The sequence below is a fragment of the Desmodus rotundus genome, chromosome 6 (assembly GCF_022682495.2).
Source record: "Desmodus rotundus isolate HL8 chromosome 6, HLdesRot8A.1, whole genome shotgun sequence".
NCBI classification, from domain to species: Eukaryota; Metazoa; Chordata; class Mammalia; order Chiroptera; family Phyllostomidae; genus Desmodus; species Desmodus rotundus.
Genome location: NC_071392.1, coordinates 83,399,516 through 83,419,260, shown reverse-complemented (window position 1 = coordinate 83,419,260; position 19,745 = coordinate 83,399,516). Strand labels below are relative to the sequence as shown.

Genomic DNA, 19,745 nt, shown 5'->3' with positions numbered 1-19,745 from the left:
ACGGGAAGGTCCTCTGGTCCAAGTTGCTCATTTCACAGAGGGGGTAATGGAAGCCCAGAAGCACAGTCAGGATGCGAGAGGGGGAAGAGCCCGGGCGGTCTACTCTGCCAAGAGGTTTGGATGCGTGGAGCAGGGAGGCGGGGACTCGGGGAGGGACGGCGGGAGCTACCACGCGAGGAGGCTGCCCACACAGAAAAGGGAGATGCGAGAAGACTCCCAAAGTTTGCGTGTGCGTTAAGAAGGTAATTCTTCTTTGAAGATTTCTTGAATGGCTGCAGCTGGGCTTCAACTTCAGTTTATTTTCATTCTTGAGGCTGAACCTACATGTCTTTGAATGTGACTCAGTTCAGGAACGGGACCATTGGCGGTCCAGCTTTGCGCAGCCGTGGCAGGAATTGTGTGGCCCTCACTAACGCTTGTCTTCTTCCTCTTGGATGCCCAGAGAGACCCATTTCTCAGCTGCCCTCGGGTTCAGACATAGCCATGTGACTGAGTTGTTCCCGTTGGAGTGTGGACGGGAGACAGGGACACTAATTCCCTCCTCCTGTCTGCCAGCTGGAAGCAAGAGACTCCGAGGTCCCCCACACAGGTGGGGGGAGCCTGGGTCCCTGAATCGCTGCATGGAAGGCCACCTGCTGAACACCCGCTCTGGGCTGTTGCAAGAGTGAGAAATCAACATCCATGGTGTTAGGACACTGGTAGCTTTTACCTGTCACAACAGCGGAGTTACTTCCTGCAGGCAATGGCATCTACCGTATTAGTGCTTTTGTTTTTTTTAAATGAATATTCAGATATAAAATCCAGAACCTGCACCAGTGAATAATATAGTCAACATTACACATTCTCTTAATATCCATGAATTCACACAAATTTATTACAAAGTCCTGAACCACTGACCTTATCCACAAGAACGAGCGCATCAGAGCAAGAAAAAAAAAAACAAAAACGCCTGACATTAAGCTTCTTCCTTACTACCGTGGAATTTCATTCGGTTTGTTCACAGTGCCAACCTGACTTCTTTCCTCCACGAGTTTAAGAAATCATTTTTTTTTTCCGAGCGCTTTTTCTCCACTGTCCTTGCGTAAGCGCTCATGCTACATAACTTTTGTCCTCCTGACAGGAGTGGAGACTTCTGAAATAATTATTTCAGTTCTTCTTGCTTTCAAGTTAGGATGAAGAATAACTAGAGAACAGTCGGGGAAAGAAAGGAGGATTAAAGGAAATTAGCAGGATTCGGATTGTTCTGAGTTTTCAAAGATCATCACAATGCCGTTCGTAGTAGTAGTGATAGTGGAGGAGCTTGAGTGTTTCATTTAAACTGGAAGCCAGAGGATCCTCAGAGTCCACACTTGCATTTAAAACTAAAGCCACATTGACTTTATAGCTAAGGCAAATTATTTTGTAAGCCTAGGACCTTGGCACAGCCATTTGGGATAGAATGACTGCCACTTGGTCACAGGTACGTGAGATAAAAGGAAATTATTGTAGAGCGAAGTGTATGCTTCACGGTGAGGAGGGAACAATGGAACATATAAACATCACTGGCATTTCATCCGCGGCCCTAGCTTACCATGTTGCTCAGACGCAAAGCAGCAGTTAGGGCTCAGTGTGGGTTGATGGGGGAGTTGACCTAGAATTACATGTACAGACCTAAAAATACTCTAGAAAAAATACATACTTCACAATACAGTGAGTTGAAACCATAGTAAAAACGTCATCAACTCCTACGCCCTGGGTCAAACATTTCACTAATAAAGAGATGAAACATACTAAAAGTATAGGTGTTTCTACAATGTCTCAAATTATTATAAGCAGACAAAAAGGCAACTGGTTGTACTCACAGTTTCGAGTACCAGGAACAGGATTTATTCTTATATTATCATGTATTTGTTATTGTATTATTTCCCAGAAGAGAAGCAGTAAGCCTACTTTTGCCCCGCCCTGTACGCGTGTCTGGTTGCACGCTAAACCAGGTTGAAAGGACAGACCAACATATCAAGGTCAGGCATTCAGCAAATGGGTGGGTGTCATACATACCCAACTGGAGAGAGGAGTGATATCTTTTCTTCTTCTTTTGAAAGGGATTATATCTTGCTTTTGAGAACAATTTATAAGGTGGGTGCTTACTCAAAACCTTATACTTTTGTTTTCCCATCCTTCCTTCCACTCTCTACCAACTTGAGCTCCTGCTGAAAAAACATGCAGTGCTTCTCCATCGCTTATAGAAATACCTCTACTTGGCCCAAAAGGCTCTCCCCACCCAGGCCATCTAACTGCCTAAACACATTTTGTATTCACTATTATCAGGACCTAACACTTGTCCCCTCTTGGGGCAGGGAAATTCCATTCAGTGCACCACGATCATCCCTTCATTCTTGGCCCTAAGCCCTTCCTCCTCACCTGCCCTCTTCCCTCCACGTGTCCACCCCTATGCTACTCTGGATTCGAAGGCCTACACGTAGGTCTGGCTCCCAGCACCCAAAGGCAGGACGGCCTCATGGGTACAGGTCACAGGGCTGTGTGCTCGGCCTGATGCTCTGCTGTTACTCACTTGAAACTCTTAATAATTTCAGAGCAAGAGGCCCCACAGTTTCATTCTGCACTGAGCTCCACACATTATGTTACCAGACCCGTGGGTGGGAACCATTTGTGTGGGCAACTCCAATATAGGGCCTTAAGGTTTTCATTTGATTAAAATGGAGACAAAGCTTTCACGTAACTAGAGCACTTTATATGTACAAAGCAATTCTATGCACATCACCTTCTCTAAACCACGCAGCACACCTGTGGAGTGAGTGTGCTGTGTGCTGAATTCCAGCACTCGGTGTAGGTCTTGAGGCATTTCTGAACCCTTTTAAAGCTTTTTCTGGTTTTCCTTCTAATTTTTGGTCCTATTTTCCAGCGCCTCTTGCTCAGTAATGATCATAATAAAAGTTCAGAGTAGCCTAATTATTCACCACAATGACGTGGCTAAAGTCCCCCTGTATCAGTTTCCTTGAGTCACTGTAGCTGAGCACCACCAACTGTGTTGCTTGGACACCAGAAATGTATCACCTCACAGTTCTGGAGGCTGGAAGTCAGAAATCAAGGTGTCTGCAAGGCCACGCTCCCTCCAAAACTTGTAGGGAATCCTTTCTTTCCTCTTTCTAGTTTCTGTGGTTTGCTGGCATTCCTTGGCTTGTAGGTGCATCACTCCAATTCCATCTTCACCTGGCTTTCTCTGGGTCTCTGTCTTCCACAACCATCTTCTTATAAGAATACCAGTAGTATTGAATTAGCCCTGCCCCCACTCCACAGACTTGATCTTAAGTTAACTAATTATATCTGCAATGGCCCAGTTCCCAAATAAGGTCACATGCTGAGTACTGGGGGTTAGGACTTCAACATATAATAATATGCAGGAGGACACAATAATACTTCCCCTGCCCTCCACACTCTGCACCATTAAGTCCTCCAGATTCCAGCTCTGAAATGTCTCGGGAAACCAGTCATTTCTCCTGTGGCCATCGCCAGAGCCCGGATCTCCCTCATCCTTTGCCTCCTAATCTTGGGGCCTTCTGATCCAGTCCCACTCTGCAGCCAATAAGGGCTTTCAAAACCTCCATCCGATCTTGTCACTCCCTAACTCCCCATTATCTCTGAACAATTCTAACTCTTTTTTTTAAAGAGTTTTATTTATTTTTAGACAGAGGGGAAGAGAGGGAGAAAATATCGATGCGAGAGAGAAACTTCAATTGGTTGCCTCCTATATGCACCCCAACTGGGGGGACCAAACCCACAACCCAGGCATGTGCCCTGACTGGGAATCGAACCAGCGACTCTTCACTTCGTGGGATGATGCCCAACCAACTGAGCCACACCACTCAGGGCTTGACATCTTTGATGGGGTTTCTGAGGCCTTGTGTAACTCGGCCCCCTTAGCCCTGTGACCTGTCTCCACCCCACCCTCCTCATCACTCTTTCTCTTGCTAGCCTCCTATCCATCCCTCACGCTCCAGAAGACTGGACACCCCACCCCCACCCCGTTCAGGGCCATGATCTTGTGTTCTCCACACCTCCACGCTGCCTTTCTCCCTGACGTGGTTTGGCTTACACATCACTTCCTTCAGGATGTCCCCCATCCCACATGCTCCTGGTTCTGAGCAAAATTAGCACCAAGAGGGCACCCACAGCACTTTCTTCTCCTCTGTCTCCCCAAGAGAACCCTGAAATCACAGAGTCCTGAAATTTGTGAAGCCCTGCCCCTTCCTTTAGCCCCACGAGGAAGGTGAGAGTTGAAGTCAATCCATACAGTGACATGCTGGGGTGCCTGGGAGAGGGAAATAATGTCTGGGTGGAATAAAGAGAGATTTCATAGTTCCTGCCATGCACTACGAACTCCAATTCCCCTTGGTGGTGTTCCAGAAATGCAAAAAACTCAATGGAATTTATTTGAAATTACTTGGAGCTAATGGGCTGCTCTTGACGGTAGCAGTCAAATTTCATGGGGCTCAGGATTTCGAGTTACCTTCCTATAGCACTTGCCCTTGGTCCCTCAGAACACCTGTCACACCATATTCTTGTGCGTTTACTCGTCTCTCTCTGCAGAGTAGAACAAGGACCAAGCGCAGCACCAGACACACAGCCCTCTAATGAGTGACCAAATGATGTGAAAGAAACTGAGTCACAGAGAGGTAAGACATTTGCCCATAGGCCGAGGACAACTATGACGAAGAGGCAGACATTGAACTTGGGTTGGCTTAAAGACCATGTGCTTAGCCATTGCGCCGTGGTGATGAGCTCTAGGAGCCCCACGTGTGGGTCTGTCTTGCCCCAAGTGTATTGTCTGTACATACAGACTTGTTGAATGAGAGAGAAATGGAAAAGAGGTGATTTTTTTTTTAAAAAGGGAGAGAGGGATTGTAAAGGAAAAGAAAGAGGATGGAAAACAGAGAAGACGGGGGAAATGGAAATAAGGGAAGTCAAGAAGACTTCTCGCCACTCTGCCTGGACTTGGATGCTGGTGGCTTTCGTTCTCATTCATGCGCCCAGTATTTATGGAGCCTCCCATTCTAGACACTAGGGACACGGCAGTGAGCACAAGAAACAAAGACTCCCGACTTTGCAGAGCTTACGTTTTAATAAGGCGAATCAGGCAATAAAAAATCTACTTAAAAGATAAGTTAAAAAAAATGATGTTAGAAGGCAATAAATGCTCCACAAAAATAGCAGAATAGGAGAAGAGAAGGGATTCTTATGCTGGAGTCCCATCCTCACAAGGGATTCGTGGACAGAATCCAGGGGGTCTGGGAACCAGGATGGGGAAAAATGACTTCATTATTTTCGTTAACCTTAAATCTTCAAATCTATAGGCAACCAACCACAGGAATAATGGCAGCGCCTGTGATTTTGCTACCAACAGAAGTCACAGATATTCTTATATCATATTGATAGCTGTTACAGGTATGCTGAACTATCATTTATATTCATCGCTACTTTGTAACTATTAGGCCCATGATTAGATCTTGTTATTCAATGTATCCATAAAGAAATACATAGTTCCTTTTGTAACACTATACACTTTTTAATGCATTTAGAAATATTATTCTGGGAAGGGCTCCCTAGGTTCCACAAGACTGCCAAAGGAGTTCACGGTACAAAAAAGGTTAAGAACACTGGCTAAGGCGAAATGGGGTGCAGTGGGGGACAGTGGGGGTGGGGGCACAAGGTGCAATACAGCCGTGTGCTGCATGATGATGTTTCAGTCTAGGACAGTGGGCCCATAACACTACAATGGAACCGAAAAGTTCCTGTCACTCAGAGTGGCTGTCATAACATCTCAGCGCGAGCATTACTCACAGGTTGGGTTGACGCTGGTGTGAACAAGCCCCTGCACTGCCAGTCGTATAAAAGTGCAGCACACACACTCTTATGCACGGCACCCAGTACTCGGTGGTAATGCACAGCTGCGTTACCGGTTTATGTATTTACTGTACCATAGTTTTCATCACTGTTCCAGAGCGTACTCTTTCCACGTGTAACGAAAACGGTTACTGTATAACCGTGTGCCGTGTTCTACCCGCAGCAGCCTCATGCATCTCACATTTACCAAATCTCTTGATTGCATCATTTTCTCTTGTGCTCAATTTGATCTCATGTTGATTCACACACTAATATGCGGTATAGGCTCGTAGCCAAGGAGCAATCGGCTATACTGTACACAGGGGTGGCCAACCCGTGGCCCGCGGGCCTTATGCAGCCCAGGATGGCTGTGAATGCAGCCCTGCACAGAATTGTAAATTTACCTAAAACGTGATGAGATTTTTTGTGATTACGTGTCACAATGTATTTAATGTGTGGCCCAAGCCAACGCTTCTTCCAGTGTGGCCCAGAGACGCCGAAAGCTTGGACAGCCCTGCGTACAGCTTAGGTGTGTAGTAGGCTATGTCACCTAGGTTTGTGTAGGTGCACTTTCTGATGTTTGCACAACAACGAAATTGCCTAACGATGCATACCTGAATGGAGTGGGCAGCGCTGGTCTTGTGCCAAATGCCCCGTTGAACCCATTTCTGGCACATGCTCCCCTCGGCTACCCCCTGCCATGGCCCTAGCTTTGCCTACAGCTCAGGTGCCCAATAAGACCACCCTGTATTTACCAGCCTACCTCACTGAGGAAAGACCCCTGCCTGCCTCTCACCACCTCCTGCTGCAGTGGCTATTTAACAGAGGATTTAATATCCAGAAGTTCAGGGTTAACTACATCATGTCAAAGAACACAAGGAAATTCAAGAATATTTTTTAAATCTTTAAAATCTTAAAAGTCATTCTGTTGTTGCTCTGTCTTCTCTTTAAATATCTAACTCAACCAGCCAAACTAGCTCAAATCAGCCAGGCAGTGCGCGTCTCCGAAAGAAAGGATAAGCAAACCAGCAGTTTCTGAATGTTGATTAAGTGTACCACCTACGGCAAATGGGATGTGAGCTGGAGATACTGCCACGTTTCAAAAGAAGTTCTTTAAAAATTCAAATTCACCTCACACGTACAGTGAAAATCCTCAGGATTCTATGACAAAAGAGTCTTTGTTTTGTTTTTGTTTTTTTTAAATTACATTTTGAGGCTGTTGAAATATTTTTAAATATTATTTTGTGTTGGTTTCAGGTGTACAGCAGATGCTGTTGAAATATTTGCAAAAGAGCTCCACATGGACTACGATAAAACACTGCCTGGAAATGAGAAGATTCAATTCTTCCTTATATTAGTTAAGATGCGGTTAGCGGTAAGTGATGACATGCCCAGCTAAAACTGGCTGCACGAAGACCCTGCTCTGCTCAGTCAACCAGCAGCCTGCACATCAGTGGCTCCAAGGTCAGTTCATCTTCAAGACCCTTCAGGCCTCTGGGTTGGCCCCTCTCACTCCAGAGGATCTCACCAGCATCTCAGCATGATTGGGTCTCCCCCTTCCCAGCTCCATCCTGTAGCCTCTTAGCTTCTCACACCAGGGGCTGTTTCTGTACCACCGCCTATTGAAATCTTCCGCGATACCTATCCCCTAGAGAGTAGATTTAAAATGCACATCCCCAGGCACTGCCCCCCGGAGATTCCTGAGTCAGTAGTAGGCTTGGGGTTCTGCCTGAGGAATCTGCATCTTTAGAAAGCCCCTATCGGGGTTTGACACAGGTGACCCAAGGACCATACTTTGAGAAACCCTACCAGGGAACCTCCACCTGTGTGATCTCATAGCTGCTATGGATTAACAACCCATTATGTACTGATGACTCAAAAAGTAAAATGCTATCTCCTGTGAAAGACTCTGGGCTGAGCTCCAGCCCCTTTCACCCATCCCTATCTGACTCTCTCATAGGAACCTTAAACCCAACAGGTTTGAAATTGCACTCATTTCTGTGAATATAGAATAAAGTACAAATCCCTTGGCCTGACATACAAGGGCTCCGCCTCTATCCCAGCCTCATCCCTGACCACTGCCTGGGCTTGTTCTTGGTGTGTGGCAATACTGTGACTTCTTACAGTTCTGTGTCACCTGTGCCTTTGTCCTTGCTGTCCCCCCTGCCAGAATTCATGCTTCTGGGCACAGCCGTGCCAACTCCTCCATCTCATAGAACATGCTCCTTGTCATTTGGCCCACTGCGCTAGCTCCTGACCGAGCGAACCCTTTGACCGCTGCACTCCTCAGGTTGTATTGCACTCTTCACCTGCTGGTTTTGAACTTGAGCTCCTTGAAAGCAGGGGCTGTGGCTTCCTCCCTTTTATCCTCCCAGGTCCTGCTGTAGAATCTAACACAGAGTAAGCAGTCACTGAACATTCGATGAATTGAATTTCTGGGTGTAAAGAAGGAAGAGAAGGAATGACCAGGAACATCGAGGGGAAATTTTAGAAGTGCATCGTTATGAAAAGTCAAGGGAGGCCATTGATTCGAGAAGAATTGAAGGTATTAACAGTGTCTAATGTTTGTTTAGAGATCAAGTAGGGGAGGGGCTGAAAAAGGGCACTGGATTTGGCCTCAGAGAGGTTCCTGGCAACATCAGAGCAAACAGTCAGTCCTGACAGCCCTCTGCCATTCCGGTCATCGGTCACTGTCCCTAGGGGTTGCTGCCTAGGGACAAGCTCTTTCATGCGAGTGGGAGGAAGCTATACGATACACACTTTATACAGCACGGAAATGCACAGGCCCCCTGATCAATCACTGAGGTGGGCTTAACTTGCCTTAACAGGACTTGGGCCTTGCAAAGGGTTCTCCTGTGTCCACTCTCCTTTCTGCACCCACACTCAAGCTAAGGGCTTCTCTCTGTGCCATTTTCTGCCTAGTCTGTCCCAGTTCAGCCTGGACTGCATGTCAGGCAAACCAGGCTATGACCCGTCTGCTCTCATCACAGAAATTTCTCTACAGGGCTGGATTGCTTCTCCGAACTGCTCCTCGTGCACAAATCCATCCTACTCTGCCATTCCCGCAACCTCCAACAGAACCCCCCTGTCTTCTGAGCATCTATATACCAGCTGCTTTTACATTCAGAAGCTGGCTGCCTGTCTTTTGCCATTACCCCTTTCTGCTGAATACCATTCTGGCCTCTCTTTGCCGTTCCTGTATCCTTGTTCAGACGTCTGATCATTTTTCTTCTGGGAGTAGAAGCAGAAAGCAGAATGATGTTCCCCGTCCCCCTGACTGGACCAGTGTAATTTCTCCAAGACTGCCACGTCCACATAGGATTCCCTTCCCCTGGCCAAGCTCATGCTGCCCTCTGTCCTTGAAGCCAGAGCTCCAATTGTCACCTCATTCTTTTTTAATCCTCACCCGGGGATGTGCTTGTTGATTTTAGAGAAGGGGGGGGGGAGAGAGAGAGAAAGAGAAACATTGACTGGTTGCCTCCCGAGTGCGCCCACAACCGAGGCTTGTGCCCTGAGTGGGAACTGAACCTGTGACATTTTGATGTACAGGATGAGGCTCCAACCAACTGAGCCACACCGGCCAGGGCCAATTGTTGCCTCACTTGAATGTGATGTTTTCTCGTCCACATATCCGTCAAAGTGACACCCTCTCCCTCAAGCTTTCATTCAAGGGTTCCTGTCGTTACTGAACAGCAGTCTATTCAGAAAATGTATCATTTAAGCCAATCAAAGGTTTAATGAAGAAATAGGAAGTGATTTCTTACAAATAACTAGAACAAATAGGTCTGTATTATGGCTTGTTAAGAGACAGAATCCTTAAAAAAAAAAAAAAAAAAAAGAGGGAAGGAGAGAGAGGAGAAATAACGTGTGGAGGAGAGAGGAAGAAGATACAGAGAAAAAGAGAATGAGGCAGGTGTGTTGTCGAAAAGAGAGGTGTAAACAGACACGTACAAGAAGAGACCAAAAGACAGGTGTGGCCCCCAAAGACACACCCTGAAAAGGGAACCGCCTCCCCCAGGAAATATTCCTCAAAGACAAAACCCCAGGGTCTGCCAGCACCAGCGTAGGGACCAGGCAGGAAAACAGGGCAACGCACACCAAGTCCAAATAAGATACGAGCACAGACACCGTCCTACGGGCACCCTGAGAGTGACAACCACGTACACACCTGAATAGATAAATCCACCCCAAAGAGAAATAGCTCCATCTGGTGGCCTGGGAGATTCTGCGGTGGTGTGCGTTTTCACAACTATAGGCATAAATGCGGAAAAGCCCCTCTGTCACTCGTCCTGCAAGCAAAACGGACTCCAAACGAGGTCAGAACTCCCCCATGTTTACTCTGCTAACCCCCGAGCAAGACGCCACTTTTGCCATTTAATCGGGAGGCGTGGTAAGAAGAGGTAACCGGCATGGGTGGTCACTAAGTCCTTTCCAGTGCTCTAGCCTCTGTGACTGCTCCTCACAGCACACTGCAGCGAATCGGTTTTTGGCAACCTCGAGTTCCATGTTGCGCAAAACACATCGAACTTATTAAATGAGTTAATGTTTGCAAACTCCTCAGAACGCTCAGTGCGAATTTATTAAACAAATAAAATGTACTGTGTGCCATCTCCAGCCTAACGTGACAGCTCCTGGACCCTTGCCAGGGTCTCCCCCCATGACTCTGGTCCCTGCTCTCCCTGCGGGACTCTCTTGTGCCCCCTTCTGGCTCCTCCCTCACCCACCTCACACTCCTCCCGCCTCCCCCTGTCAAACGCTACACATTCTGCTCAGGCTGACTTCGGGAACCCTACACTGCCCTCTCAATGGGTCTCACCAAGGTCACTCACGTAACTCCTGCTGCTCAGTCCATGGGAGGCTTCCCCACCAGGAGGGTCTGATGTCGCCTCCCAGGAGCACCTGGCACTGCAGACCACACCTCCCTTTGCAGTGGTCTTTGCCCTGCTATGTCCAGGTACCACTCTGTCCCGGTTGCCCTCCTCCTTCCCGCCCCATCCTCCGCAGGAATACCTTAAATCCCTTGAACACCAGGGCTCTGTCTCAGACCCTCTCCGCTTCCTGCTCTCACCCCCTCCTGCAGGGGGGGGGGGGGGGTCCCTGTGGGGCTCGTAGCCGACTGCCACGCATCTGTCGTCACTGCAGGCAAGACAGATAGGCGCACTCAATCTGCTCACTCATGACCAAAAAAAAATCTAACTTCATTTAAGTACCACTTTCCATCTACGGGATGCCAAGCATGCTAACACGACATGCTTTTTCCTGAAGTGGTGCACGCTGCAGGTATAGCTTCAGTCAGCGTGGTCTGAGGAGGAGGCGGGAGCTTCTCTGGCCTCATCTTCTTCTTCCAGGGGAGTCACGTCCACGCCTGTGGGAAGGAGGCTGCCCTCAAGGTGTTTTCGATTCACACAAGCAATCTTTCTTCATTTTAACTCACCTTCTGCAGGGTGTATGAGTTTGCTAGGGCTGCCAGATTGTAGCATCACGGACTGTGTGGCTTTAACAACCAAAATGTACTTTCTCGCAATTCTGGGAGCTGGAAGTCTGAGATCAAAGTGTCCGCGGGGTTGGTTACTCCTGAGAGGTGTCTCTCCTTGGCTTGCAGATGCAGATGGCGGCCGCCTGCTCCCCGCATCTTCACGTGGTCTTTCCTCTGTGTCTCTGCATGCTGATTCTCTTCCTGTAAGGACACCAGTTAAATTGGTTAGCACTGCCTCGCCATGCCTCATTTTAACTTAATTACCTCTTTAAAGAAGCTACTTCCAGCCCTGGCCAGGTGGCTAGGTGGTTGGAGTATCATCCCATACACCAAAAGGTTACAGATTTGATCCCCAGTCAAGGTGCATGTAAGAGGCAACTGATCTTTGGCTTCTACATTTCCTACACTATTCTTACCCTCCCCCTGTCTCTTTTCCACCTATCATTTATGCTATTTATTCTCTGTACCTTTCTCTCCTCTCTCCCCGTCCCACTCCCCTATTGAAAGCCCTCCATGTGATCTCCATTTCTGTGGTTCTGTTCCTGTTCTAGTTGTTTGCTTAGTTTGCTTTTGTTTTTGTTTTAGGTGTGGTTGTTAATAACTGTGAGTTTGCTGTCATTTTTACTGTTCATATTTTTTATCTTCTTTTTCTTAGATAAGGACATGAACTATAGGGGGGAATGTGGGAGTGAGGAGGTGGGCAGGATGGAGTTGAGGGAAGGGGGGGAAATGGGACAACTGTAATAGCATAATCAATAAATATATTTAAAAAATAATAAAAAAATAAAAATAAAATAAAAAGCCTAGAATTCTAAAAAAAAAAAAAAGAGGCAACTGATCGATGTTTCTCTCTCTCTTCCTCCCTCATTTCTTCTCTCTCTAAAATCAATAAACATATCCTTAGGTGAGGATTTAAAAAAAAAACCCCTACTTTCAAAAGCAGTCACCTTCTGAGATACTGGGGTTGAGGATTTCAACATACAAATTCTGGGAGAACCGAGGGGGTATTCTAGGGGATGAGACTCACGGCCAGACAGCACATGGGCAAAGTTGGAGGCAGCTACTTAACACTAACCAGTGCAAGCCCTGAGCCCAGGGACATCAACAAGTATGCCATGGGCCTTGTTCCAAGATGCTGCCAACCCAGTTGTGGGGATGGGGCACCTACATAGAGGAAAGTCAGCCATCTAGGGCGAGGTGTGCCATGGGACAGCAGCTTGTGTGTGGCAGGCAGGAACTGCCCTGTAAGCCTAGAGGAAGAAGAGAGAAAAGTGAGTTGGATGATCATATCCATGGGAAGGTCTTAATAATGCTCATAACAACCTTTTATTGAACCTCTACTATCTGCCAGCACTCTATGCAAACTCCATCTCTAATCTTATCCCACCTCAGGGGATCTGGGGAGGACCACACCAAATTACCTCTGTCGAGTTCTTAGTGTAGTGCTTGGCACAAGTGAGCATGCCATAAATGGCGGCTATCATTCATTCAATAAATATTTGTGCAGTACCCACCATGTGCCAGGCAGGGTGCTCGTTGCTGAGGATATGATGTCAGGCAGGATCAGCACGGTTTCTGCAGTGGTTGAGCTGATAGTTTAAAGGTGCGCTGTCCAGTTAGGGTAGCCACTAGCCACACCTGGACATTAAAATTCAGCTCCTCCCTCACACTAGCCACATTTCGTGTGCTCAACAGTCACACATGGATACATGCCCAGCACTGTGGAAAGTTCTATTACGCAGCACTGGAAAGGCAAAGAGAGGTAATAACTTTATGGTAAAGGCTGTGGACAAAAAAGGGGGTTCTATGGAAAGTAACCTCACGGTGACCTGATCATAAATTCCTAACTGGGCAGGTCATGGTGGGTAGTCACGCCCCAGGCCTATAACTTCTTTAGTGAATGTTTTTTAAAAAATGTTTTATTGATATGCTATTATAGTTGTCCCATTTCCCACCCCCCCCTTTATTCCCCTCTGCCCTACATGCCCTTTCCTACACACATTCCCCCCGCTTTAGTTCATGTCCATGGGTCACACATATAAGTTCTTTGGCTTCTGCATTTCCTATACTATTCTTACCCTCCCCCTGTCTATTTTCTACCTACCATTTATGCTACTTATTCTCTGTGCCTTCCCCCTCTCTCCCCCTCTCTCCCCCTCCTACTCCCCCACTGATAACCCTCCATGTGATCTCCATTTCTGTGATTCTGTTCCTGTTCTAGTTGTTTGCTTAGTTTTTGTTTTACATTCAGTTGTTAATAACTGTGAGTTTGTTGTCATTTTACTGTTCATATTTTTTACCTTCTTTTTCTTAGATAAATCCCTTTAACATTTCATATAATAAGGGCTTGGTGATGATGAACTACTTTAACTTGACCTTATCTGGGAAGCACTTTATCTGCCCTTCCATTCTAAATGAGAGCTTTGCTGGGTAGAGTTATCTTGGATGTAGGTCCTTGCCTTTCATGACTTGGAATACTCCTTTCCAGCTTCTTGCCCATAAGGTTTGTTTTGAGAAATCAGCTGACAGTGTTATGGGAACTCCTTTGTAGGTAACTGTGTCCTTTTCTCTTGCTGCTTTTAAGATTCTCTCTTTCTCTTTAATCTTGGCTAATGTAATTATGACATGCCTTGGTGTGTTCCTCCTTGGGTCCAACTTCTTTGGGACTCTCTGAGCTTCCTGGACTTCCTGGAAGTCTATTTCCTTTGCCAGATTGAGGAAGTTCTCCTTGATTATTTGTTCAAATAAGTTTTCAATTTCCTGTTCTTCCTCTTCTCCTTCTGGCACTCCTATGATTCAGATGTTGGAATATTTAAAGTTGTCCTGGAGGTTCCTAAGCCTCTCCTTATTTTTTTGAATTCTTGTTTTTTCATTCTGTTCTGGTTAAATGTTTCTTTCTTCCTTCTGGTCCACACCGTTGATTTGAGTCCTAGTTTGCTTCCTGTCACTGTTGGTTCCCTGTGCATTTTCCTTTATTTCACTTAGCATAGCCTTCATTTTTTCCTCTAATTTGCGACCATATTCAACCAATTCTGTGAGCTTCCTGATTACCAGGGTTTTGAACTGTGCACCTGATAGGTTAGCTATCTCTTCATCGCTTAGTTGTATTTTTTCTTGAGCTTTGATCTGTTCTTTCATCCAGGTTACATTTCTTTTTGTCTCACCGGTAGGTAGTAAGGGGCAGAGCCTTAGGTGTTCACCAGGGTGGGGCAACCCACATTGCTGCGTTGTGATGCGGTATGTGGGGGAGGGTCCAAGAGGGAACAATGCCACTTGCTCCTCTCTCTGCCCATTTTCAGTCACCTCCCCTGATACCCACAAGCAAAGTGTGCCATTCTGTGCTGCTTCCTGGGTGGGTGGGTTTGTGTGCATTCTAGGACCCTGTGGGTCTCTCCAACAAACTCTCCTGTGAGGCTGGGAGCTTCTGCCACTGCCTCAACCCCCACATGTGTTTTCAATCAGGGGTTTGAGGGTTTATTTCCCGGAGCTGGAGCGCTAGGTTGTTCGGTTTGTCTCACTTCCTAGTTGTTCCTCCCGGTTTATCTGCACAAGGATGTGGGACCACCCAGTCCTCCAGCTGCCCTGCCTCGAGTCCTCTCTGCCTGGCTACCGGTCTCCGCCCCTCCTACCGGTCTGGATGAATGTTTCTTCTTTATCTCCATGGTTGTTGGACTTCCATACTATTTGATTTTCTGTCAGTTCTGGTTGTGTTTTGTCTTTAAATTTGTTGTTGTCCTTCTTTTGGTTGTGTGAGGAGGCACAGTGTGTCTACCTACCTGCGCCTCCATCTTGGCAGGAAGTCCAGATCCTAGTGAAAGGTTTTGAAGAACAAGAACAGCCCTGTTCATTGTTCTTGTGCATCTAGGTTAACACACCTTTCAGATGCCAGAAGTAATACCCCTGGAAGGGAGTATTAACCCTCAAGAGAGCACATAATCTTGTTAACTGTTACCTATCCCATCCTGCTTTCCGTCGCCTCCTCCTCTGTGTAATCTTCCTTAGGTTCCCTCCTTAGTTTCAAATGCATAAAAGGAAATAACTACGAAGCTGTTGTTCTCCAGAGAATTTTAGATCTTGCTCCCGAGCACATATTGTCAGTTTGGCTCAAATAAATTCTTATAAAAGGTTTGGACATTTCTTATATTGACAAGACTGTGATAGAGACTTATAGGTACAAGAAAAGAATTTATTATTATCATCGTTGTTATTATTATTCTCATAATTGAGACACGGGAACTGAAGGTCTGAGAGATTGAGCAATTTGGCCAAATTCACACAGCTGCTAAGTGGAGGAGCTGGGATCTGAACCCAAGTCTGTCTTTATCTCATGCTACCTCGGGCTATTCTGTGGAAGAAATGAGTCAGGTACAGGTAGAATCTGGTTAAAGAGAGAAGACAGAGAAGGCACTGTTGGTGGGAAAGCAGCAGCCTGGGCAAAGACACAGAGGCACAGATGGGCAAAGCTGGCAGAGGACCACAAGTAAACCAGTCTGGCTGGAGAGGCAGAGACTTGTTGAACTCATGCGCTTGGAAAGGTAAGTCAGGGCCTGTCTGCCTTGATTACGAGCCAAGGAGCAAGGAGCAAGGAACCTGACTCCTGAGCCCTGCGTGCAAAGGTTGTGTCCTTGTCAGACGTGAGCAGGAGCCTGGCACGGGCAGAACTGTGTGTTCGGAAGGGGGCAGTGCTTATGCAAACTGGGCTGAGACCCGTGGAGGATGGCAGGGGGTTAGGAAGAAAGAGATGAAGGAACGGTGTGAAGTGAAGAATGCCAGACTGGGAGCCAAGAGACACGGCCCTAAGATTTAATATGGTGTAACACTGGGCAATTAACTTCTTTTCTCTGGGCCTCATCTCTTCCATTTGAAAAGGGTAGGGCTGACCCAGATGACCTCTGAGTCCTGTTTTAGCAGTCGTGTCTGTGAATCTGTGAAGGTGAATGACATTAGGGTAAGAAACACACTAGGAGTGCAGCTTTGAATATGTGGGCAAGGAAGATGGCAGAGTCAAAGGTCATCTTGACGTGGAGAAGTAATGTGCCACTAACAAAACTAGAAAAATGTACGAAAGGGCTTGTCTTTTTGTTGTTGTTTTTTGAGGGCTTGGATGGGAGGGTCATGGGCTATGGAGGCTGGGGATGAAAAGTAGTGAGAATATAATGGGTCTGTTTTTAGGGAAGTTGTACAGTGTTAGTGATCTTTGCACCCCCAAACATAGACTTTAAACTTTTTTTCAGTGTTAGGAACTACAGTTTACACCACAGTACCATATGGTTGTCCAATATGTAACTGAAACAAAAGGTTTATGAAACCGTAGTTACCCTTACTCAGGGCAATGGATCCTAATATTTTCTATTCTGTTACATTTCATTTTTTTAAAGCCAATTGCCATCCATTGAATTTATTTCATGATCGATTATTGTATCGCATCCCATGGTTTTCAAATTGTTTAAGATGACACTCCAGTCTTCCTAATTTGCAGGCCATGGCAGGGCGGCCTGTCAAAGAATCCAGGAGGGGGCTGCAGAAGTGAACCTGGAGAGGCTGCCGGCTGAAAGCCTTCATCGGAGCGAGTGTGAAGAGCAGAGGCCTGGGAATGAGTCGGCGGGAACCACCTGTCCACGGGATGGAAGAGCCCCTAAGGATACTGTGGACGCGAGGACGGCGGGAAACCAGGTTCCCGCGGGAATTCAGCCAGCACCGGGTGCTGCATTTCTTAAGCGCGCACGGAGTGCATGGCTTCTGCATCTCTGACCTCATATGGATTTCAGGCTCCTCCACTCACTCATCCTCCCTCTGAGGCCGCCTTGCGCCCACTCCTTCGCTCATTCCTTTCACACCTCTGTCAGGGAGCGCCAACCACCAGGTGCGCCAGAGGGAGGCACTCTGCCCACCGGCGCCCCCTTTCCAGCTTGCTCCCCTTCGCGCCCCAGCACGCGCGCACACAGGCGCAAAGTTCTGGCTGCTCCCTTTGCGGACCGGCTCCCCTTTGCCAGTCAAAACTGAACTGTGTGCGTACCTCGCCCTCCGCAGCCGCCTTCTCCCCGGTAAGCTCTGCTCCCCGCGCCCCGCCCCCGCTCCCACCCCGGCCCCGCCCCCGCCGCCCGGCCCGCCGCGCTGCCCTCGGCTCGGCCTTCCCCGCCTCGCATCCGTGCCATCGGCGCTCGATTGCGCGCGGACTCCGCTCTCCGCTGCTTGCTCGCTCCGCTCAGCCCGCCGCTCCCCGCCCCCCGGCCCCCGCCCCCCGCCCCTCCTCCCGGCTCCTCCCGCCCCTCCTCCGCCTCCCGTGCAACTTTTGCCGAAGCCCCCACGCACAGCCATGCTGAGCTGAGCTCCGGCCGGGGACTGGCCGCGCGCGCTGCCCGCCCCGGCTCCCGCCCCACCGCGGACCCGCTCGGGGGCCGCGGCCGCTCGGCCCCTCGGCCTCCGCCGCTGCGCCTGCCCGGCCGCCCCGGAGCCCCCGCGCAGGGCCCGGGCCGCGGCGGCGGCGGCGCCCGGCCCCCTCCCCTGCGCCGGCCAAGTGAGGCGGTGATGCGGGCGCCGGCGGCCCCGGCTGCGCCGAGAGCGGAGACACAGGCTCAAGATGGCAGATTCCGACTGAGGCTGGGGGGGCCGAGCTCGCGCGCCGCGATCCCTTCTCCGTTGCCATGAATCGCGGACACCCCGGCCCCGATGGCCCCCGTGTACGAAGGTAAGGGGCGCCCGGCCCGCCGACCCCGCTCGCCCGGCGCCGCCGCGGCCCCCGCAGCTTTGTTCTGCCGGCGGCCCTCCGCCGGGCAGCCCCCGGCTCGCAGCCCCCGGCGCCCGGCCCCCGGCGCCCCACCCCCGGCTTTCACCGGCTGCACACCCCTCCCCGCGACGCCCTCCCGCGCCCAGAAAACGGCCGGGATCCGGAATTTAACAGGATCTTATTTCCAGGGCTGGGGGGCGGGGGGCGTGAGGGTGGGCTGCTGCCCGAAGAAAAGAAATTGGGAGGGGGCGCCTGGGCAAGGACCCATCCGTGACTGGGCTTTTTATGTATCGGGAATAAACAGAGGCGGTGCGGTGCAGCCCCCCTCCTCCCCCCGCACCCGGAGATTACCTTTAAGATGATCTCCTTTGCACTCTGTGCTCACGGCTCCCTCGGCATCGCTCTCCGCTCCCACCCCGCGCTCCTTTATTCTTCGCGAGTCTCGGGTTTCGGGGGGCTGTGCAGTCGGAATGCGCAGGGCTAGGTGACGAGAGGGGGTCCAGAGGAAAAGTGCGTGTCAGACCCGGGCAGAACAATGAAATGCACTAAAATCTCCCCGAATGAGCGTCTGTGACGGGAATGTAGTTTAGGGTTTCGAGTCGGGGAGGCGGCCGAGACGTTTTTCTCCATCGCTCTGGGTGAGCCAGTGTGGCGCACCTTCACCTGGCGTTGGGTCATTTTTTTTTTCCTCCTTTCCCTGATTTGACTGCCTTTGGGAAGAAAGAAAAACGCAGGGCAAAAGCGCTTCATTCCCCCCCTGCACGCCCTGTCTGTCCTTTTCCTTCAGTCAGTTCTGCCAGCCTCCAGCCAGAAATCAACCCAGAATCAACTAAGTTTTTTACACTTCGGTGTGTTTTTGTGTGCTTGGAGCAGGAGGAATTTTAAACCCAAGTGGGCCTGGGTTTTCAGTCTTTTCATCGTAAAAAATGTTTTTCTCATGAAATCATTGGAGTAGCAGCCTTTACATACTTTTAGCGTCGGTCCCTCTGGCTTTCTTTCGGTTTTGTTCAGATATTCTGTGGATGAAACAGCAAATGCGAGGGGAAAGGGTTTGTGTGGAGCGGAGAGGAGGGGGAGGAGAGGAGATGTTAATCCCTTCTATAAATCCCGGGAACAGTGGAGGCGAGTGAAACAGGGAACGCATTAATAGTTTTATCTCTGTTGTAAGAGGCAGATTAAAAAAAAAAAAAAAACTTATCTGAAAAGAAAATCTGTTATTAGTTTCAGGGCTCCAAATGAATTAGGTTTCTGGGTGGAATAAAGTTACCAGTCAGGCCCTGGGTAACGAGGCTGTAAATAACCTATGGACTGTAAATATTTTTTTTCAGACTCTCTCGGAAACAAAGGGGCTGTTTAGAAGGCAACAGAGAGATGTTATTCCAGGGGCTTTCCCCTTTGATTCTGAAGAACACAAGGTCCATTTAACCATTCCACAAAACAAAACGAAATTTCTGATCGCTCCGCCACGCAGAGCCCAACGAGCCGGTGGCTCTGTGAACGAGCTAGGAGAACCCATGTTGGGCATTCATTGTTCCTCTGTGTCTCTGGGAGGGGGCTCCCGTCAATGCTCCCACTGTCTATGGAGTGTTAAAATGAAACAATTTTCTCTTTATTAAGTACCTCCTTGAGACTCCCTCTGCTGGACACTCCGGGTGAGCATGA

At 48.7% G+C, this 19,745-nt stretch overlaps 1 protein-coding gene and 1 long non-coding RNA gene across 5 annotated transcripts in view; one reads left to right on the top strand and one right to left on the bottom strand.

Annotated features, from left to right (window-relative positions):
- Positions 1–1,057: 1,057 nt before the first annotated feature.
- LOC123479195 (uncharacterized) lies at positions 1,058–18,987 on the bottom strand. Its single transcript, XR_008427093.1, has 3 exons — positions 18,435–18,987; positions 11,315–11,557; positions 1,058–1,183 (listed from the first exon to the last, which is right to left on the bottom strand). It is a non-coding gene; the product is annotated as an uncharacterized lncRNA (long non-coding RNA).
- Positions 17,633–19,745, top strand: part of HIPK2 (homeodomain interacting protein kinase 2) — a 169,142-nt gene continuing 167,029 nt past the window's right edge. For all 4 annotated transcript variants that reach the window (XM_053926491.2, XM_053926489.2, XM_053926492.2 and 1 more), the window contains exon 1: positions 17,633–18,044. In XM_053926491.2, the coding sequence (XP_053782466.1) occupies positions 18,026–18,044 (19 nt within the window). In that variant the 5' untranslated portion in view covers positions 17,633–18,025. The remainder of the gene's footprint in view (positions 18,045–19,745) is intronic.